At 60.3% G+C, this 22,256-nt stretch overlaps 1 protein-coding gene across 1 annotated transcript in view; it reads left to right on the forward strand.

Annotated features, from left to right (window-relative positions):
- Positions 1-22,256, forward strand: part of TBC1D22A (TBC1 domain family member 22A) — a 326,492-nt gene that overhangs the window by 226,641 nt on the left and 77,595 nt on the right. Inside the window, exon 11 of the mRNA XM_043562939.1 lies at positions 9,523-9,650. Coding sequence (XP_043418874.1) covers positions 9,523-9,650 — 128 coding nt within the window. The remainder of the gene's footprint in view (positions 1-9,522; positions 9,651-22,256) is intronic.

The raw sequence follows: 22,256 nt of genomic DNA on the forward strand, positions 1-22,256 counted from the left end.
GTCCGTCTGGTCTGCTGTCCACTCGCCTCCTGTGTGCCTGGGCCACCACCGATGTGCACACATGCACGACAGGGGTGGCCTTGCGGGGGGTTATCAGGCCCTCCGTGCTCTGGGTGCCCCGGGGACGCCGCTCTGGCATCTGTGTCCTTTCCCAATAAATCAGGTTTGTTGTTGCTTTCTGATAGGAAAACAGGCCTTCGTGGAGAAGCCTGTGAGCACATCTGTGAGGTGAGAATGATTTAATGCCTCGCCACTTCGATTCTGAGTAGCTCTGGAAGCACTTGTATTTTAGATAATGTTACTGTCAACAAAATATGCCTTAATACCTCTCTAAAGATGGAAAGATAGCATGTCGTGGTGTCACATAAACACTGGTTTCTACATCCTGCCAGGAGGCGTAATTTCACTCCCTGCTGTGTGCACACTGGGTCCCCAGGGTGGCTGGTGGCGTCTGTGGCCGGGGCCTGGGAGCGTCTACACTCTAGCCTGTCCTCGTGCTCACGTGGTGACCGTGTTAGTCTCTCCCGCTCCGGCATGGTCAGCGGCCGTGTGGGTCTGACCCGCCTTCACCCCTGCCCTCGCGTGGAGCGCGTGAGAAGATAGTAATCGCGTGGCATGACCTTGATGTCAAAGCCAGCCTTGGAGAAGTTATTTTGGGAAAATGTGTTTGGCCTCTTTCTGGAGGTCTTTCTGGATTGCGGCCTCTGGGCATTTGATGCTGGCAGGAGTATTTTGTACCCCAAGCGCAAGTGAGCTTCTGTCATTAGCAGACCCCACAGGTTAAGGGCTGGCTCAGTGCTGCCCCAGAGGCTCTGCTTCAGACACCAGCTGCACTTCCATGGTCCCTAGGCCGCCTGCACGTCTGAGCGAGTGGCCTTCGCTTCAGTGGTTCCCGTGGCTCCCGTGGCTCCGACGGTCCACTAGGATGACTCACAGAGCTCAGGAGAGCACTATACTTGCAGCGGCGGTTTTATTGTGGAGGGTAAGGTCAAGAACCACGGAATGAGCTTGGGGAAGGTCCCCGTGGAGTCACGGAAGCTCGGCTGGGGCGGGGCGTCCAGAGCGTATTGGGTCTCCCCATAGTGCTACCCACCGGATCATGGGCCCCGTGTAGACGCAGTCCCCAGCTCCCGTCTTCTCCCCATCGTCTGGCTGCTGAGGGTCCCACTCAGTCCCCATCCCGACGCTGCCGAGGGGTGCCCTCACCAGAACCCCTCTCGTTAGCATAACAGGGACACCCGGCCCTGGGGGGAGTCCGAGGACTTAGAGCCTCCCTCCCAGGAAGGGGGCGGAGGCCAGTCCCGCCCCTTCTCATTACGGAACACGGAGGCTTCCCTGACCAGGCGCGTGGTCCAGTCTGTGAGACGCGGCGCGCCTGTAGTGTGTGACGTTACAGAGGCGCCCTTGGGAGCCCAGCTTCGTTGGTTCTCGTTGGCCTTCCGCGTGCTCCCCGTTGCTCGTGGAGGATGAAGAAGGTGTAGAATGGTCACCCCGTGGGGTGGGACCCGCTGGGATCCCGGGTTCTTGGCACCGGATGGGCCGGGGTTGCGTTTTCTCTCTTTACCCCATCAGCACGTGCCTAAGATGGTGTTAAATGGTCTAAATAAATCTCAATTCCCGTCAACTTCCATTCCAGTTTCTGAGGCAAAAAGTGGCCCTTATCGGAGTGCGGCAGCGTGCGCTCAGAAGGAGGATGGTTGCCCGACAGAGCACGCCGTGTGCGGTAATACTGGTCGGCTGCCATTGGGGTCAGGTGCCCTCACCACGTCCCCCTTGTGCACCTGTGCCGCAGGGCTGGCTCGGGTGTGCCCTTCCTGGCATCCCATCCCCCGCCTCTGGCCACACACGGGGCGACGGCAGCCGCTGTGCTGGGACCTTCCCTGAGAGAGTGTCGTGAGGGAGCGGGCCGTCTGGAGGAGAACCTCGGGGCGCTGAGAGAGAGCCTTCGAGAACTTTCCAGAAGCTGACCTGGGATTTGAACCCAGCCTCTCCTGACTGTAAGCCTGAGATCTTAGCACTCTTCCTTAGTGTCTGGCCGAGGCTCACCTGCCGCCCAAGGGAGAGAACAGGCCAGCAGCCCAGGCTCCGGCCACAGCCTCCTCCCTGCCCCTGCTGTGGGGCTGCAGGACTGTCTGGCTGCAGGGACTTGCTAGGGAGTGTCCTGTGCAGGGAGGATTGTGGGTCCCGGGGCACACTCTGTTCCCTCACTTCCCCTGTCGGCCCACCCCACCCCCTTCCAGCTCATACCCTCTTCGGGGCGCCTCTGTGGGTGTCTGTAGCGGGGAGCCCTGGGCCTCTCCTTCATGGACGTGGCCCGTCCAGGCCCGCCCCTGCTGCCCTCTGCCTCAGCCCCTTCCTCTTGGCCGAGCCCCCGGACCCCTGCACAGCAAGGCCTGGGTCCTGTGGCCCGTGGATGTGGCCGGGCCCTGCCTCCGTAGCATTAGCACAGACCAGTCCTGCAAACGGGGAGGGTGGTGAGCCAAGGGGCTTCTTGGCTGCAAAGAGGCCCATGTTCACTGCCAGGTGGCTCTCGTTTTGTTCTCTCTCTCTCTTTTTTTTTTTTATCTGTTTAACTGATGGAGAATTGAAATCTTCCCCCCAGATCAAAGCCTATTCATGCCTTGCCCGGCAGAAGCGTGATGTATTCATGTCTGTTCTCAGCTTTGCGGAGGGGTTTTGAACGGTTTTCTTTGTCAGGTATCTAAGTGTGAGCAATTATGCTCACTCTTTGGGCAAATAAATCTAAGTAGTGTCTGCCCTGCATAAACAGTATGTGTTTTTTATGCCAAGTCAATGGGATACGTGTTTTTTTTTTCCTCTTTAGCATAAATCCTGGAACACAATGCGTTTGCATAACTTATTTTTATTTTTAATCAAGAAGGCAAGATGTTTCAGTAGAATTTCCAGTCTGTAGATCTGCTGTTTCAAGTACTGAGGAAAGTGTCCCGCAAACACCGTGGTGGCCTCCCTGCATGTCGCTATGACAGGTACCTTCCTGGTGACTTTACAACAATCGCAGTGCCCTGGCCTGCCATGGAGGGTTTTATGAAGAAAACGTTTTCAACCTGAAAGATGACAATAATTACATCTGCCTGCTCATTCATTACATGTACACTCTTATTTCCAGTGAAATGGAAAATTTCAAATTCAGAATTATTGCTAACCAAATTACCTTTATCAGTGACAGAGCATCTGCTCACAATTACTTATAAAATAGGAAAAATGAAGCTTTTCAGCATATGCATTTGCAGCCCCGACGTATATAAATTGAAAGCAACGCGGAGAGTTTAGTTGTCCATTTTTTAGCACCATCCGGCCAGGAGGCGGCCCCCGCCAGGAGTCCCACACGTGCGAGCGGGTTTGGGGGACCGTGGTGGGCCCACTTTGTCACCCTCCGTGACGCGCTTCCCGAGAACCACCCCTGCGTCTTGTCGGCGGGCCGGGTGCTCCTGCTGTGGGGCCTCACGTAGGCCATGCCTGGGGGTCACGACCCCCCAGAGCTCCAGGGGCTTTGCCTTTCCAGGTCCTGTTGGGAGCGCCGAGGCCTCCACCCGGCAGAGAGGAGGCCGGGCACTCCTGGGCATGCGGGGTTGGGTATTCTGACAACTGCAACAGACAACTGTCAGATTCAAGGTTGAATTTATTTTGTGTCTCTCCTCCAAGCTGCTGAGCTCTCAGAGGTGAGGACGCAGGTCTCGTCTGCCCTGCTTCCTCTTCCACACAGCCTGGGTATGTGGGCGGGGCGGGGGGGATCCTCGGTACATTTTCCCTGAAAGAGCTGATGGATGAGGAGCTTTTGTTCTTTTTTTTAAATTTTTTTAACTTTTTTTTTTTTAACGTTTATTTATTTTTGGGACAGAGAGAGACAGAGCATGAACGGGGGAGGGGCAGAGAGAGAGGGAGACACAGAGTCGGAAACAGGCTCCAGGCTCCGAGCCATCAGCCCAGAGCCTGACGCGGGGCTCGAACTCACGGACCACGAGATCGTGACCTGGCTGAAGTCGGACGCTTAACCGACTGCGCCACCTGGGCGCCCCAGAGGAGCTTTTGTTCTGGAAAGGACTTTGCATCTTTGTGGGGTTAGCCAGGTGGCAGCAGGTTTCTGGCTGTTCCCGTGGCCCGTGCTTTCCCAGATGGGCCGGTCGTGCTCTGTAGAGAGCAGTGGCTGTGCCCCCGGTGCTGGTACCCTGGGACACAGGGCAAGTCCCTGCACCCATCTGGTGGTGTGGGGCTGCTGCAGGACGTGGGGTGGGGCAGTCCTGAGTCCTGTCTCCGGCTCTCTGCTCCTTGCCCACATCCGTGGCCACCACCCAGCCGGCCTCTGTGCACTCATCCCTGGGTCAGGGTCCTGCGGGCCTGGCCCCTTCAGGAAGGGCACTGGTCAGCACTGTCTGTGCAATGGGCTCCTCTGGGCCAAGCCTGAGACTGGGCCCGCCGCTGTCTGCGTCTTGTGGGGAGGGGGAGGAGGACTTACCTGCAGGTGGGGCCCCAGGAGGAACTCACTGTGGAAGAGAAAGGGTTAATTGTTACTGTTTACTTAGGTTACTTCAGTGATAGGTGTTCTGCAAATAGGAGTTTAGTTTTCCAAATCTGTTCGCTTGCCAGGTCACATTAAAAAGGTGTCCCCTGCCTTCTGGGCACGCTTTTAGAGCTGTTTCCCGAGTTTGTAAACTGGTGACCTTGTCCTTCGGCATGCTGGGTGTGCCACGGCAGAGCATGGGCCTGGCTGCAGAGGCCGGGGCTGTTCTGCCCTCGCTGTCGTGGGCGGCTTGCTTCCCCAGCTTCCGTCCTGTCCGCGTCTCCCGCGGGTCTCCAGCTGTGGCCATCGCTGCCCCTCATCGCCGGGCCTCGCTCCGTGTGCACACGTGGGCCCAGACAAGGTCCCCGTCCTACAGGAGGCCAGGGTCCAGGGCAAGACCCGCTGGTGGTACCCCGGGGAGAGCGTGGTGATGACCCCTCATTGGTGCCCGGGGCTGGATGGCCCCTCCGTGGACAAACCGCTGTGTTACTGGGCAGGAGCAGAGGACGCGAGGCAGTGTCTGAGCGTGTGGTGACCCGTCAAAACATAACGTGAATCCGCGTTACGAAACTCGGAGTCGGCATACCTTCCCGACTTTTAACACGTGACCACCGCACTGCTGTGTTTGCTGGGGTTTGGGCTGTGCCGTGCCCGCAAGGGTGGCTTGACGGGGGCAGGTGGGCTGGCCGCCACGCGTCGGGGGGCCCCAGGCTGCTGACTGGCTGCGTCGCGGGGCTATGTCCCGTGCCCGTGGACGAGGCGCTGGCCATGTCCCTGTAGAGTGGCAGGCTGCAGTGGCCAGCGGGACCAGGAGCCACCAGGCGCCTGTCCCCGGAGCATCTCTGGGCCGGCCTCCCTCCTTCTGGGCCATTTCCAGGCAGCGGTTGTGTCTGCCCAGCCTGCTCTCCACACTGCCAGCTGCACACGCGGGGAGGTGACGCCACTCTGTCTGTGTGGACAAGGCGTCTTCGGTAAGATCGCAAGTTTTCTAAACTGCTGGGTTTTCAAGTAGTTATCATATTTGACTTTCACAGTGACCACAGCGCCCGCGTCAGTGCCCTGGGCCACGGCAGAGACTGGCCGTCAGCTGGTGCCCTGGGGTAACAGGCAAAGGTCAGGCCTGGATGGAGGGGCCGCTGGGGGCCCTTAGAACTCTCCAGAAGCTTAGTTCTGTAGCTGCTGAGAACTGTAGGTTAGAAGTCATTCTTCAGTTCTTTTTTTTTAAAATTTTTTTTTTTTTCAACGTTTTATTTATTTTTGGGACAGAGAGAGACAGAGCATGAACAGGGGAGGGGCAGAGAGAGAGGGAGACACAGAATCGGAAACAGGCTCCAGGCTCCGAGCCATCAGCCCAGAGCCCGACGCGGGGCTCGAACTCCCGGACCGCGAGAGCGTGACCTGGCTGAAGTCGGACGCTTAACCGACTGCGCCACCCAGGCGCCCCATTCTTCAGTTCTTTAAAAAGAGTAGCGTCCTGTCACGTCTCGAAAACGCTCCTCGGCACCGTGGCATGAGGAGCAGAGGCGGAGAAGGAAGACTGCAGGTTGGGGCTTCGTCCATCGTGGTCCGTCACGTTTTCTCCCCGCACTCACGGTTCCTTCACTCACTCGATCATCTGACAGACACAGAGGGCGCTTGGGGACAGCACCTGCCCTGGAGTGGGCATGTCCCCTGAGCAGTGAAGCCCCAGACGGCACGAGAAATGTTCTCCTCGGGGTGTTTGTAGTACCAGGAAGGGGGGGGGGGCGGGTCTCAGAGAACTCTCCAGGTGCTGGGCACATGAATGGCGCTGCACTGGGCAGGGACGGGGTGGGTGGCAGGAGGAGGGCGGTGGCCTGAGCGACACAGGGTGGCCGGGTGTCGTCGGGCAGCGTCCCGGCATAAAGTGCTCCTGAGCTGACAGCCCGGGAGACGGTAACCCCTTCCCGTCGGCGGGCCCTTCTCAGTGACAAGCTGTGACTCCGTTCTGCCGGGGAGGCCCCGCCATGGACCGTTTGCTGGCCGCGTCACCTCTCCCGGAGCAAGTGGACACTTCTCTCTGGGAGTGAAGTGAAGTTTGTGTAAAACCAGCCGTATCTAATAAGACCCAAGTTGATTAGAAGAACACGGTTAGGTAGACTGCAGTGTGGCACCTGTGCGTTGCACCTGCCCTGCCCCGTGGGGGGACTTCTGCAACCTGGACCCCGTGCGAGAGGCTGAAGTCCTGTCCCTCTGAGCCTCGGGGCCCCTGGGAGGGGTTCTTCTGGAGAGCTGACGAGGACAGCTTCCCAGATCCCACCTGGGAGGTTCTGGTGGAGAAAGTTGGGAAGGGTCTGAGCTCCTATGTTCTAACAGCCACGGAGGTGAGGGTGACGTCCAGCCGTGCGGGGGCCGCGGAGGTCACCCCTGCTGCACTTAGGGGTCCGGCCAACCTGCCTCTGAGCTCCTCAACTGCCTCCCCTCCTGGGCTCACCAAGTGCCCAGGACGGGGGGACGGGCCTTGTCTGTGGGTCAGCGGGCTCCGGAAATGGAGCTCCCAGGGGCCTAGTGCAAAGAAGACAGTTCACTGAAAGCTTAGGTTTTATGCTAAAACTAATGATGATGACCGACTTTATTTCATAATGCTTATTTGTTTGTTTTACTGGGGAGAATAGCCTTGGAAGTTTCTCAGGGTGATCTGTTCTTACTCCCCTGACCCGGCCCCTACTGCCTGGCTCCCTGGCCCACGTTCCGTTCCACCTCCGCGTCCACAGAAGTGCCCTTCTCAGGCTTCCGAGAGGGAGGATGGGTGGGGCCAGTCGTGGGGAGATGCGGCCTTCCCGTGAGCTTGCCTGGGCTCGTGCTGGGACCTCTTCAGAGAGCAAACCCCAAACCAGCCCCTTCCCTGCCACGTGAACTGCCCTCCAGGGGGAGGAGCCCCGGCTGCAGGAGCCGAATACTGCGGGGAGTGGGTGCCAGCCGCCGGAGCCCCCATGCCCGGGCCTGCCCTCTCTGCCCGCTTCCTGGCCTCGGCACCCTGGGCCCGGGCCTGCCCTGTGCGGTGCGCAGAGCCCTCGGTCCCTACATCTGTCCCTGAAAAGGCAGTACGTGGCGGGCTGGGGGCCTGTGCGGTCTTCCCACTGCCTCCCTCGGCCTCCTCCCTGGCACCTTGCTCCCAGCGGGCTGCAGGGGCTCGGGGGTGAGCCTGTGTGGTTCTTGCCAGCCCCGTGCAATTGGTCACTGTCCGGTTGTGACCGCTCTCACAGCGTGCTGCCGGGTCTGCTCCACCGCGTGCCCCAGCGCTTCCCCCGCACCCGGCCGCAGGCGTCCCTCCTGCCTGCCGCATCCGACGCCCAGGCGAGTTTGTTGCGCTCAGCCGGGACGGTGCTGGTTTGGGGTGGGGTGTCCCAGTGGTGCCGGGGCGGGAACCGGGGCTGCCCGGAGCTTCTCTGCGGCCAGCCTTCCTCTCCTGTAAGCGGGCGCACCTCCCCACCAGGCACTCACACTTCAGCCGGAGTCACTGCCTGTGCGATGCAGAGGCTCTCAGGACAGGGTCGTCTCACCCTCCTGTCCCCTCCTTTTTTAATTTTCTTTAAGTTTATTTATTTTGAGAGAGAAAGCAAGCACGAGCGGGGAGGGGCAGAGGGAATACCAAGCAGGCTCTGCACTGTAAGTGTGGAGCCAGATGTGGGGCTTGAACTCACAAACCACGAGCTTGTGTCCTGAGCTGAAATCAAGAATCAGACGCTTACCTGACTGAGCTCCCCAGGCACCCCCTCCCCTGTCCCCTCCTTTTTGCCTGGTGGTTAGGAAAGCCTTTTCTCTGCAGTATTGCAGGTTACCAGGAACACGAGTAAAGACAAACCAGTAAGTAACAAAACACGAACACTTGTTTATTTGCCAGTTCTGGAACTTTCTTTGGGAGGACTGGAAACCTTGTCAACTTTTTACTGGGTCACTTCTCAAGGCTGGTCACAGGGGGAGGTAAGCCCCAGAGAGAAAGAACTTGCATGTAACTCAGGAGCTCAAAAGGTGCGTGCAGAGAGAGCGCCTTTAGCAGTACTCGGTGGGCCCTGATCGAGCACAGTCAGCGTGGGAGGGTCTCCCTGTTCCCAGCCAGGACCCATTAGGTGGTACTTGGCTGTTTTAGGAAACAGCACAGGTACTTCCCAGGCCCCTCAGGGTGGAGCTTTTCGGGGCAGAATGTTGGGAAGCAGCAAGGTCACTGTGACCCCAGGGCCTTTGCTTCTCACAGTGACATCACCAGAATTCAGGGACCAGGGAGCTTCACGGATCTCTGGAGCCTGTCCCGCAGGCTGCTGACCACTCGGCAGAGATGTCCGCTGACCACTGGGCAGCACAGGGGACCAAGGCTGCAGAGTAGGACGGGAGGAGCCATTCGTGGCCGGTGGGAGCTCGTGCGTCAGGGAAGGGATGGTTGGTAAAACCTCGTCCTTCTGAGAGGCCAGCTGTCTGGAGTCCAGCCCCAAACCTGGAATCCAGATGCACCGGCCTAGAGCCAGGCCCGTGTCCTGCCGGCCCCCTCTCTGGCCGGGTCCCGGAGCAGGTGGGGCATTTGCCTGGGACAAGCTTGAGGTGGTTTTGGGAGCCGGCGGGCTCGCCGTCTCTCTGTCCGAGTCCCTCCTGGGACCGTAGCCCGGGTGTGGTGGACTCGCCCTGGCTGGAGAAAGCGCTCACCTCGTGCCCCGGAGCGTCTGCTGACCTCTCACGGCAGTTTCTCCTCCACTGGGGGGGGGCGTGGTCCTGCCCCTCTTACTGGGGGTGGGGCACCTGCTGCATGGCTCCCAGGGGGCCCAGCAGCAGGGGACCCGGGAGCAGGGGACTCGGGAGTGGTCCTCGCCGGTGTCCTCGTGCCACTGCGGCTGCCACCGCTCACTTTCCCGGAGCAAGAGTCCATCTAAATGGCCTCCTGGCTCCCTGGGGACGAGGCCCGGGTGTCTGGCGGTTGGGGGGGGGGGTGGCTCTGAGGTGGACCCCAGGGGGCTCTCGCTGACGGCCTCGGGGCCTGTGTTTGTCTCGTGCAGAGCAAGTGCACCGGCACCTGGAGCAGCACGAGGTGCGTTACCTGCAGTTCGCCTTCCGCTGGATGAACAACCTGCTGATGAGGGAGGTGCCCCTCCACTGCACCATCCGCCTGTGGGACACCTACCAGGTGAGCTGTCCTGTGCGCGCCCGCCCGCCTCCCCCCACTGCGCTCCGCCGGGGCCTGTGAGCTGCACCTGCCCTTGCCCTCTCGGCATCTGCTCGGTGAAAGGCGGTCTTTCGAAAGTCCGTCCCTGGCGTCTTGGCGTCTGAGTCGATGTAAAACCGGGAAGAACTTCCCGTAGTTCCGTTTGTAGCTGGACTTCATTCCGACCGCGCGGCGACTGCATCCCTGGGGCTCGCGAGCGCTTACCTTGGGTCCAGATCCCGGGGTTCCGGCGGGCTCTGTGCCTGAGCCGCAGTAGCTGGGAACGATCACACTCAGGACTCACGTGTGGTCTCCGTTTCGAGTTTACTCATAATAAAGATTTTTTAAAAAAATCACTGACAGATTCAGTGCAGTATGAGATTTTCTCCTCTCCACCGATTTTGATGGAACTCGTTTCTTCAGGAGATTGAGTTTTCTGGAACAAACCACCTTTGTTCCCTCGAGTATCCCCTTGCTTATTCTGGCACCTTTTCATCTCGTTGGAGATGTTTGCCGAAGCCGAGGCCGCGCCGCGGGGCTCACACGCCCGCTGTTCGTCATCACTGCAGATGGCAGGAGCCTTACGTGACCGGGAGCGGGGTCCGCGGAGGCCAGTTTCTTCACCGAGAGGCAGGGTGTTTGCTGCCGTGGGCGACAGCCCTCCACGGGCCCTGGACCGGTGGGGGGTGGTGTACCTTCGGAGACCGGGAAGGGAGCTCCCCACGGTGGCTGCTTTGCGGGCAGCGTCAGTCCCGGCCGGTGGGCTGGGCTCCGCCGAGGGAGCCTCGTCTGCGGACATCCGTGACCGTGTGGGCAGGAGGCAGGAGGCCTTAGAGCTTGTCCTGCCCTCCACTCCCCTTCCCTCCATCGAAGGGGCCTTGGTGTGGACCGTGCGTTCTTCCTGTGGGGTCGGAGCCCCCGCGCCTGCCGCCGTCCTGCTCTGAGCCCGCGGTCACGGGAGTCCTCAGAGTTCTGTTCCTGACGGTGGTCCTTGTGCCCCACGCGGGGCCCGCGACCGTCTTGTGGTTCTGAAGCCCAGCATTTGGACTTGGCCATCCTTTCTTGCCGCTCGCATATTCTGGTGATGCTCGCTACGGAGTCTAGGACCACTCAGCCGCTTGTGTGCAGATGCCCCACTTTGGTTTTACTTTTCTGGGGACCCGGCCATTACAGAGTTTCTGGCCACCGACATTTGCTGGGACATAAAGCCTTCCTTGGGCTGTTTGGTTAAAGCGGCCATCAGTCTGGTGCTATTAACTGGGTCTCAGCAGCATCACAGGAAACAAACTTAATATCCCGTGACTTGGGAACGCTCTCCATTTGTGATGGGTTAGGCTGTTGAAGACCCTGCCTCTTCATTAAACACCAGGTTCCTTGTAATACTGTCCCCATTACAGATAAATTAGGTATGAAGTCAATTGTGTTTTGAGGAGCCAGGAAATGGATCTGCGCGTCCGTGGTCCTGCGCCACCTCGCTAAAACTCCTAATAGGTATTAAAACTTTAAGCACAGTTGTGGCATCTTTATTGAGTTAATTTTCCTGAAATTAAATTTTGTCATGAATTGACTCATTTGTACCGTGGACTCATTCTTGAACTGACAGTACCCTGGTCATAAACCTTTTCATATCTTAAAAATTGGGGATATTTCTATTTTACAGGCCCAAGTAACCATGAAATTGTATTGCATCTTTTGGCAATGAAAATACATAGTAATCACGGGATGGCGTTCGGGCGATCACTCTCCCCTAAACTGGGGTGTTTACTAGCTGGGCCATTAGAGTAGCTCTTTAACTCTCACGAGGGAGCGTGAAGGCCTCCGGTGTCGTGTGTCAGTGGAGGGTCTGGAGACACCTGCTCTGTCCAGGCTCCCAGCTAGGAAGTGGCGTGAATGTGAATGAGGTCAGCACGGGCGTGAAAACAGGCATTTAAACAGCACAGACGATCCAGAGCCGGCCGTGCCAAAGGGAGGTGGCCCCCGGGCCCCTGCCCCCCGGGCACGTTGCACGTTGTTGGAAACGGTGCTGGTGCGGGTGGCTGTGGCCGGAGGGGGCAGCGGCCTCCCGGAGAGCCCCGGCCGTGGGAGCGGGTTGCTGGACCTCTGGTACTCGGCCGCCAGCTTTGCCTCTGGCTCCCCAGCCCCGGACGGTGGAAGGGAGGCGTCCCGCCCTTCCCGCGGTGCTTGGATGCTGATGACTCGGATGAGAGAGGCCTTCGCCCTCGGTCTGTAGCCGCGGAGGGGAGGTGGTCAGTCCCTAACCCGTTGGGGCCAACGATCTGCCAGGCTGCCCCCTTGTTTTGTTCAGTCTTCTCTCTGACTCCCTTCTCTTCCCCAAGCCAACCCCTTGGTCTGCGCCTGCCAGGAGGCACGTCGGCTTTGCTCTCTGGGACGAGGGCAGACTCAGAGCTGGCGGGGGTGGGGGTCGTGGGGGGGGTCCCCATTCTGACAGCTCCTGCACCGTTCTGCTGCGACTTGACAGTGACGTCGGGAGCTCGGCGTCCTCCCGCGGACCGCAGGGCTGGGGCGGGGCGGGTGTGCCCGAGAGGGAGGACGAGCTCGCGCCCCACCGGGTGGGGCCGAAGCTGGAGCAGGCTCCCCAACAGAGTACGAAACCCGAAACCTAAAATCAGGCCTGAGTCCCTGATGACGTAAGACGGACTCGTGAGTAAATGAGCCAAGAGACAAGTCTCCGACGCAGAGGATTCCAAACACGTCCGCAGATACCGGGCCCTGGAGCAGCTGGGGCCGAACCCCCTCCCTCCGCGTGGGCCGCGCACACGGGCTCCCCCCCGGAGGGCAGGGTGGACGGGGGTGGGGGTGGGGGGGGGCCTCAGCCAGGTGACCGAGGCGGACACCTCGGGGATCAGTCAGGCCGACCGACGGCAGGCGCCCTGATGGGGCGGGACGAGGAGGGCCCTTCACCTGTGGGCTTCCTCCCGAACCCGGGACCCCAGTCCAACCCCGAGCAAAACGTCAAGATGGATCCTGAGTCACGTTCTGCAGGGTTCCCGACCGGTACGCCTCAAACCCGTCAACATCATGGAAACCAAGGGAAGTTGGGAAAATGGCGTCAGCCCGGGGAAGCCCGAAAAGGCAGGATCACTGCACACAACGTGTCCTGGATGGGATGGGATCCTCGGACAGCGAAAGGCACGAAGTAAAGAAGGAAACTAACTGAGTGGAGCGTACACTCGACTTAACCGCCGCGGACCCGCACGGGCTCTCCGACGCCAACAGCTGTACCAGACGGTTGTGAGCTGCTGGGTGCAGGTTCCCTGCCCCGTCCTTGCCGTTCTGTGCCACCCCCGGGCACCTCCCGGCTTCCTGCAGCTCCAGAGGTCCTGCCCTGCCTCCTCGTTTGACCTGACACCTCCCTCGGGGACACCCTCCAGAGGGCGCTGTCGCCGCCACAACCGGCCACTGCCGACAGGCCACGGCACGCGTCCGTTCTCTCCGTGGTGGACGACCCAGTCGGAGAGCAGGGTGTCTGCACAGGTGGCTCCCGTGCGAGCTGCCGTCCTGGCTCACGGGTGGCGGCCTGTGCACCCCGTCCTCACGCGGGGAGAGCGCTCTCTGGCCCGTCTTCTTCTTGGTGGGGGTGCCAGATCAGCAGATCAGGGCCCCCTGTGGCCTCCTTACTCGTACTCGCTGCACAGAGGCCCTGGGTCTAAGGCCTGTCCCACCGCGGGTTGGGGGCCTGCAACCTGTGAATTTGGGGGAACACAGTTCAGTCCGTAAGGTGCCTCTTGGGGGTTATCTGGAGCACCCCGGGCGGACGCCTGTCACGGGACCAGGATTACCGCCGTCCCCCTGCCGGACTGTCCCTGTGGGGCTGCAGCCTTGGGGCTGGGCCCCCACCGCTCACCCCACGGTGGGCCCGGGGCCTCCCTGCGTTAAACCTCCGGGGTGGATGGGTTGGTTCTTGGCCAGAAAGCTGCTCAGCTGTGCTTTCCTAGAGCTCTCAACTCGGGGGACCCTCCCTGGTAGAGGGGCCTCAAACGATGCTTCCCTGGTGCACTGGACGTTCCAGCTGCGCTGTCTCCCCTCGGGGCTGTTCCAGGCAGGATGTGTGCAGCACCCCGGCTCTGGGCCCCCCTCGCTCACTGTCTTTGGATTTCACGCACGTTCTCTGGAATTGCTCACCTGTGGCAAAACGGCACAAACGTGGCTTCTGTCTGTGACCCTGGCGGGCCGAGGACTGTGCTTGTGGCTCTGGGCCCATGGGGCGGTGCCTTCTGAGGCCCAGGCTCCCCTCAGGCCTCTCCCTGCAGTGGCAGAGTCCCGGGAGGGCACCGAGCTCGTCTGCACTCCCTCTCCACGTCCCGGGGTCACACTTTGTGTCAGGAGACTTGTGGGAGCTCCTCCTCTGGCAGGTCCTGGGACAGGAGCTGCCATTGTGCCCTAGCCTGGCTGCCCCTCCTCCCGAGATCCACGGAGGAGATGTGCCCTGTGGGCTGTCGGCCAGAGTCCCTGAGCCCCAAGACACAGTCTGGGGTGAGCTGCTCCCACGCATCTGCCGGGCTCATGCACCTCCCTGGGAGCGCGGTGTCCACCACAGGGGACCTTGCCGGGGACGAGACGGGCCCAGAGCAGTTGGCAAAGGCTGGTTTCCCCAAGGGCGGAGACCAGAGTGGAGTTTCCAGCGTGGCATTCTTGTGTACTAAATGCCTTTCTGATGTGCTTTAGCTTTCCGGGGTCTCGTGGCTCCATACGAATTTTAGGATTGTTTTCGGTTTCTGTGAAAATATCATGGGGATTTTGATGGGGAGTGCAGCGAATCTGTGGATGGCTTTGGGTTGTGTGGGCCTTTTCAGGGTGTTAACTGCCCAGTGCAGGAGCGTGGGGCACTTCCCGTTTGTGTCATCCTCGGTTTCTTCAACCAGCGTTTTTACAGTTTTCAGTCTTTCGCTCCTGAGTATTTTATTCTTTCTGCGGCCCTTGTGCATGGGACCATTTTCTTAATTTCTCGTTCTGATAGTTCATTGTTAGGGTAGAGAAACGCATCTGACTTTCATAGGTTGACACTTAACTTGCAACTTGGCTCAATTCGTCTATCCAAAGGAAATGAGACCAGTGTCTCCAAGGGATCTGTGCACCCCCGCATTCACTGCAGCATCGTTCTCAGTAATTGTCCTCAATGACCCGACGTGGGTGATCACGTGCATACAGGTGCAGGAGCCTGGCCCCGGTGGCGAGGAGTGGGGAGGGAGGCGCAGGGAGAGGGGTGCGGGGAGGGGAAACCCTGGTGCGCACAGAGCCAGTGGGAGGGATTCCGGAGCAATGCGTCCAGTAGAAGGTTCTGGGATGATGGAAGTACCCGGTGGGATCACCTCTAGACATAGTGGCTTACTCAACTCTTGGAAAATGTGACCGAGGAACGGAATTTTTAGTTTTAATTTCTCTAAGTTTAAATCGAATAGGCCCACACAGTGAGTGGCTGCCTTATGTGGGGTGCAGCTGTGGGAAGGGGGGGCAGGGTCAGTAGGGCATCATGGGGAGGGGGCAGCTCCACCTGGAAGGCCCGTGGGCACTGGGTCAGTGGAATGCTGCCCGTCGATGGCTGTAGACAGGTGCACTTGGGGTGGGGTGGGCTGACCTCAGCTTGTGTCGAGGTGACCTTCCCATCTTCCGAGTGGTGTGGCTGTGCAGGCGTGGGAAGGGGGCGGGAGGCAGTGGGCAAGGCTCACTGGGTGGTGGGGACGCCCCCTGCCACGGGCTGGGGTCCTTTCCTCCCTGACCTCCCGCGAGGCCGATTCAGAAGCGAGTGTGCCGCCTGGGTGTGTCCTGGAAGGAGGAACCCCACAGCTGGGGTCGAAGGGCTGGGTCCCCGGGGGACATCGGGGCTCTGGCTGGTCCTCGGGGAGTGACACTGGGGAGTGACCACTGCGGAGCCGGCCCTCGGGCCGAGGCTGTGTTCCGGCGAATGCCGCTTTCCACCCGCCGGCCCCAGCACCGCCCAGTCTCGTGGGCAAGTGTGCGCGGCTCGGGGAATGGCTCCTCTCCTGCACTGAGGCCGGAGCCGGCTTTGGTAGATGGGACTGGTGCCGTGGGAGCCGTCGGAGGCCTTACGCTTCCCACAACCTACTGATTTTGTTCAAGACAAGGAAAAACCTCCTGTCAGGTGAGTGTTGCAAGATGACTTCGTTTACCTTAAGGCATTTACTAAATTCCTTCCTCGTGGTACCCGAGGCCACCTGAATTCTAAGTGGGACAGCCTCCACTGCCCACACGCCCAGGGGCGTCTTCAGTCACGCTCTTCACGGGGCTGGCGGCAAATCACGCACGAGGAACCGCGGGGTCTCTCCAGGCTTCAGATCCGGTCACTTGCGTGCTGTCAGCCTTAGGTCGCGACCTCCTGAGGCAGGGCCACCACACACAGCCGCTCAGAGCAGGCCGTGCCGGTGCTCGAGGCCCAGGCCCCCAGGCGCCCAGGGCACACGCGTTCAGGGAAGCGGCACGACCGGGTCCTAGGGTGTTTTTAATGCCGATAAAGCACCCAGTGGCCCACCTGCGGCCAAATGGACCTGGGTCCTTCCGGGAAAAGATCTGTACGGACGTATCACGTGGGCCCCCGGCTCTGGCAGAACGGCCTCTCTCCCGAGCGCAGCTTTACCCTTGTAGCCTTGGGCAGGTTGCTTCCCGAAGCGCGTCTTGGGAGATCGCCGTGGGGATCCGACGAAACGTTTCCAGCCGGGGGTCGGTAGGGCGTCAGCCTGTGTTTGGGCCTTGGGGTCTCAGAATTAGGGGACCAAGGCCCCACCTCCCTTCACCGTGAGCCACGGTTGGGTACCTGCCTCCTGCAGACACGCTCGTGCCCCAGTGCCCAGCATGGCACCACGGCGAGAGCAGGGCCCAGGTCGGTGTCACTCAGTGCGTGGCCGGAGCCGTGCCCAGGAGCCAGGACCGCTGCCGTGAGCCCATGTCGCCGTGGCCCCGGCCGGGCCCTCTGCAGCCTGCTGAGCCACGGGGCGGGAGGGGGTTATGAAGGGACGTTGGCCTTAAACCCTGTGGTAGGGGAATGGCGTGTGAGCCCCTGGGTTCCGTGGGCCGGCTGTGCCGGCTTGGGCAGTGGGGGAGGGTTGGGGCCCCCACCTGCCCACTGCTGCGAGGGGCCGCCCCAGCGCCCGGACGCTCCTGGATACGCGTCCTGAGGTGGCTCTGATCAGGACACTGCCAGGTTTGCTCCTGGGACATCCTCAGGGCAGTCGGCCCTTTTGCCTCATTTGAGGTGAAATCTTTCCAGCATTTTGGTTTTCTGCCGTGTGGCCTGTGCAGTCCTCGCGGACCCTGGAGAAGGCGCATCGGAGACGGTGAGGGGCAGGGCCTCCCTGAGCTCCAGAGGACGTGCCCGCATCTCTGGGGAGGAGCTCGACCTTGCACCTGGTGGGTGCCCCCTGCCTCATCCAGTCAGCTGATGTTTGCTGAGCACCCGCCCTGGGCCTGGCCCTGTTCTCAGCCCTGGGGACACAGTGATGGAAGAGACGGGCCCTGACCTCAGGGAGCCCGCGTCCCAGGGAGAGAGCCTGGCCTCCGGTTGTGAGACAGTCGCTGACGCACGCCTCTGCTGAAGGCGCACCAGGACGCGTGGTCCCTGGGATCGTGCAAGCCAGGATGCAGCGAGGGCATCGTGGGCCCTGAATGGGATCTGCTCCCGTGGTGAAGGCTTCTGGTGAAGGATGTCTCGGGGAAGGAGGAGTCCTGAGAGCCCAGGCCTGGACGGAATGAACGAGAAGCGTGTGGAGCAGGAGGGCCTCCGGGAACAAGGGCGCGTGGGCAGCGGGCGTGCAGGACGGGGGGTGTGGAGGAAGGGCCTGCGGGATGCTGCCGTGCCGCAGGCAGGGGACAGCTGTGGCTTGGCCATGAAGGGTCACTGTGGAACCCACGGGAAGATACTGGATTTGCAAACCAGGCGCTGAGTGTGATTGGCCCTCACGCCAAGGATGCGTATCTGCTGACGACCTACGTCTGTCCATCTGTCCAACCACCAGTCACTCCTTCCACTCGTCCACCTTCTCCAACGTGAGCCCTTGTTTGCGTGGGGTCTGACGTGGGCCCCAGATCCATTGAGATGTCAGAGCGTCATCTCTGCCCCTAGGGGTCCATTGCCTGGCGGGGGACACGTGCTCTGCCAGAGGTGGTGAGGTTGGGGACTTGGGGACACCTCACTCTGCCCAGGGGTATAGAGCAGGCTTCCCAGAGGACATTTCAGCAGGACTTTGAGCTGAGGACAGGGCTGGGCCCAGAGCCGGATGCCAGGAAGTGCCTGCCGATGGTAGTAGCGGATTTGGAGGCCGAGGACGTGGCTGGGCCCAGCCTGCTCTTCGGGAGGTGTGCTGGGTGTGGCTGCATCATGGTGTTTGGGTGTCGGGGCAGAGCAGAGGCCGCTGCTCTCAGCTGGGGCCACGGGCAGTGGGTGGCCAGGGTGGGGGGCGGGTCTGGGTCCGTGGTCTCATCCACAGGCTGCCGGGCGCTCGAAGCTCTTTTCCCAGAGGGTGACTTATCTTGCGCAGCCTGGGTTCCCGCCTGTGAAAGAGCTTGGTGCTGGTTACTGTGGCCAGTCTTCCAGCCCTGCTGTCATGAGCACCTATTACCGTGGCTGCACCTGCAGCCCCACCTGGCATGCTTGCCTGTCGAGTAACCTCTGGTCCCACCAGCCCCACCTGTGGGGAGTCCCCTTGCTGTACTGTGGGCCATCCCTTCAGGGCAGGGGTGTAGATAGCCAATTTGATGGTGCTGGGGCCTGGCGCCCTCCCCCCGGGCCGTACCCTGGGTGGATGAAGCCCAGAGACCCAGAGGGAAGAGTGGGTGGGGCGGTCCAGCCGAGCGGTTTCCGGGGGGGTGGGGGGGGCGGCAGGTGGAGGCTGGGTGTGTGAGGCTGGGGCGGGCATCCCGGGGGCTGGGTCTTCAGGCTGTGGCTGCCTCAGTGATCGGTGCCCAGTTTCAGTCACGCACAGGGTTGCCCCTACACCTTTTGTCCTTTGTTCCACGGCCTGGTCTTTCTCCCAGGGGTCCTTCTGGACGTCTTCTCCCAGCCCCTTTACGAGGCTGCCTGAGCCCCTGTCCTCCAGGGTGACTGCAGCAGTGTCACTGGCCACACCTGGGGGGCGGGGGGGAGGCACACACTCTGAGGGCAGCCCCCGCAGGAGCGCCGCACTGTGGGCCAGGCGACGGCCCTTGTTGGCTCTCCTGAACCTTCCAGGGTGCCTCAGCGCCGATTCGCAGTGAGTCAGGTGGCATTGAAGCTGATGGATTGGGTTAATCTAATAAAACTGGAGAAGCAGGTCTCCTTACAACATACTTTTTCATAAGCCCATTAAGATTTGAGGTCGTAAGCTTTTCATGTCTGCCCTCCTCCGGGAGCAGGCATAGATCACTGTCAGCTGGGTGAGGATTTAGAAATGAGAATATTCAGCAAGACTGTGCTCACCGCTGATAACTTGGCGGGGAGGAGCCGGGAGAGGGTGTCTCTGCTCCTTCGGTGGCAATAAAGTCAGCGTCCTGGGGATTTGGAAGTGGTATTTAAAGAAGTATCTAGAATGTCTTTAGCGACTCAAAGACTTTCATTCTTTGTATTTCAATCAGGTTGGGCTTTATCGGCTTATTCCAGGCTTGGGGACTGAGGAGACGATGTCTTCCTGCTTCAGTACTTTGCTCTGGCACAGTTGGCCACGTACGCGGGGCCCGAGTCTGCTCCACATGCTTCCTGGGAGCAAGTGGCTTTCTGGGCGGTGGCTCGGGACACCCAGCAGCTTCCACACTGTCACTGACCTGGGCAGAGAAGTTTGCTCTGTATTTTAGCCTCTGAGGGCTAACTCTCACAACAGATAAAATCTTCACTTGTGGGAGTTTACGTGAAGAGTGACTGTCGTGCATCTGCCCGGCGGCAGGCCGGACAGGGCAACTCCTTGTTGACGGCCACGCGTTCACCTCTGGAAAGTGCTGTCGCAAAGTGGCAGTCATGTCCGGAACTGGGGTGAGGGACAGTTCCTGGGGGGAACTGGCTCAGTGGGGCCGAGTGCATGGTGTGGGCTGGGAGAGCCCGGGCCTGCCAAGTTTGAGGAAGAACCGGGGGCTTTGCATGACGTAGTGGGAGTCAGTAGTGTGGTGTTGCCTCCCCACCTGTCCCCCCAGGTGTCACCAGATTCCCTGGCCCCATAGACAGAGGCTCGCCGAGCACCATGTTGCTCCGTCCTTGCTAGAGATGCGTGTGTCCTGTCACTTCCTTTTGGGGAACCGTGGACCACCGGGTCCTAGCCGGCTGTGGAGTCATTGGGACAGGCCCCTTGGTTCTTGAGTGACCGGTTTGGACACACACACAGGTTGACCCGGAACGCCGGTGGAATAAATGAATGACCCAGACCAGCGGGGAGGGGGCTCCCACCTCCTGTAAAGAGTGAGGCAGGAGAAGGCGTGGCTGGGGAGGGACACCCTGGGACACAAGGACCTGGCGTTGGCATTGGACGTGGTCTTTGTGGCTGTGGATGGGGAACTGGAACGTGTGAGTAGAGCTAACAGGGCTTGGTAATCAAAATGTCCCTCTGCTGGAGCCACGGGTGACCCAGCCTTGTCCAGGCTTGAGCTCATGAGGAGGCCGAGACCAGTGACACTGGCAATCGCCGGGACTCTCCAGCCCCGAGCCTGGGTCCGCACATCCCCAGAGCAGGGCTGCTGGAGCCCCACGCAAGGTCACACCGCGGTAACAGCTTGTCACAGCCTCACTGAGCTCTGAAGGGATATGTTCGTGAATATTTTATCTGCAGTATGACTTTAAGCAACCTGTCTGACTTCTTAGGCCTCTGGACAGAAGGTTCTGGGAAACCAGGGGCTGGAGGAAATCCACAGGGGCCTGGCTTCATCTGCCGCTCGAGGTCCTCCTGGGGCTACTGGCCAAGGGAGTGGGCAGGGTGTGTGTGTGTGTGGAGGGGGGGTCCCCCAGCCCCATGGGACTGCCCCTTGTGCACAAGGCCATGCTGCCCTCACTACATGCACAGCCCGAGTTCTGCCGTGCTTGGGAAGGGGACGACTGTGACATGTGAGATGCAAATAATACACTTGTGGGAACGCTCCTGAGTGTCTTATTACCGGTGGTGTAGATCATGGTCCTTCAGGATTGCAGCACTCAACTCACTTGCGTGGGGTGTGTGCTCAGTGCCAGGGGAGAGAACACGGGAAGTGTCTGCCTCCGGGGAACCTGTGGTCCTTGGGCCACCCTGACCCTCAGCACTTCAGACGCCTCTCTTAGAGCAGGGCCGGGAGCCGGTCAGGGGGGAGGGATTCGTGCACGTCCTCATCGGAGGAGCCGTGAACTCTGTGAACCTCTCAGCCCTCCGCGAGCTGACTATACTCGGTCCTCGCCGTGGCGAGCGCGTCCTCCGCGTCCTCCACCTGCAGGGGGGCCCATCCAGGGCAGCAGGCGTCCGTCCCACATAGCCTAGTTTCAGTCCCTGTTTTGTGTGGAGGACGTAACGGGCCCTGCAGTTGTGACCCTGCGCCTTTATCACCCCACACCGTCGTCCTCCTTGGGGCCCAAGTCAGTTTCTACCTGAATCGGTGTCTCCCGAATTGCAGTTCTGTTTGCCAAATAAATGCCCATTTGTGTCAATTTCCAGTGAGTTCTTTCTTGGCTGTCACCTTCTCTTGCAAGAGGTGCTTGGCGAGCACAGGGTGGTGGGACGAGATGGCCTCTGGCCAGCGAGGAGGTGGTACGGTGCTTTGGGGGTCCTGTCCATCCTGCCTTTCTTTCCAGCCCTGTTCCTTCTCTTCTTTGTGTTCGGAGGGGAGTGGAAAAGTGTCCTGCCTGCCATCTGTTCCAGAATCAGGCTGGCGGCCTGGGGCTGCACCAGCCCGGGCTTGCTCAGTGTCCTGGGCCAGGGGGACCACAGGCAGGGCTGTTCCTCTGGGAACCAGCACACGACGCCTGGTTCCGTGGCTTCGGTGGGCGTGAACTGGAGACAGGTGGCGGGGCCCTCAGTGCAGCAGTGGGCCCCCCCCCCCAGGACCGTCAGGGTCCCCCTGACCCCTGAACAGTGTATCAGCAGGCCCCCTGTCACTTTGTTACCGTGAGCCTCTGCAGGCATACTCTGAATTCTCATTTAGAGTCACAGATGCCCTGGGGGGTCGAATCTGGGGTTAGAGTAGGATGCTTTTAATGTGATAACTTGTCTCTATGAATGTTTATTTGGAACAGCGCATTCATTTTGAGTACTTGGGTTCGTTAGGTAATATTATATCATTCGTGAGCACAGGGGTGGAGCCAGTGACTCTGCTGTGCTCTCCCCTAGGACACCTGTTGGCCCGTTGCCCCTGCTGCTGGCTGGGAGTGTGCGTGTGTGTTTGTGTGTGTGGGTGTGTGTGCGCAAGCACCTGTGTGTGCATGTGCGTGCCCCTTAGGACTCTGAGCCACTGATAGGCGATGGGCACACTGGCAGACTGTGGGAGGGCCCTGCGGCCTTCGAGATGAGGGGCCAGGACGGAGTGAAGGGAGGGTTGGCTCGACCTCTGTGGAATGAGCCATGTCTGATGCTGGTGGCCAGTTCCCAGCACCACTGACGGCCCGCCCCCACCCCCACCACTCAGTGGGTGGCCCTC

Source organism: Prionailurus bengalensis, chromosome B4, assembly GCF_016509475.1.
Source record: "Prionailurus bengalensis isolate Pbe53 chromosome B4, Fcat_Pben_1.1_paternal_pri, whole genome shotgun sequence".
Classification (NCBI taxonomy): domain Eukaryota; kingdom Metazoa; phylum Chordata; class Mammalia; order Carnivora; family Felidae; genus Prionailurus; species Prionailurus bengalensis.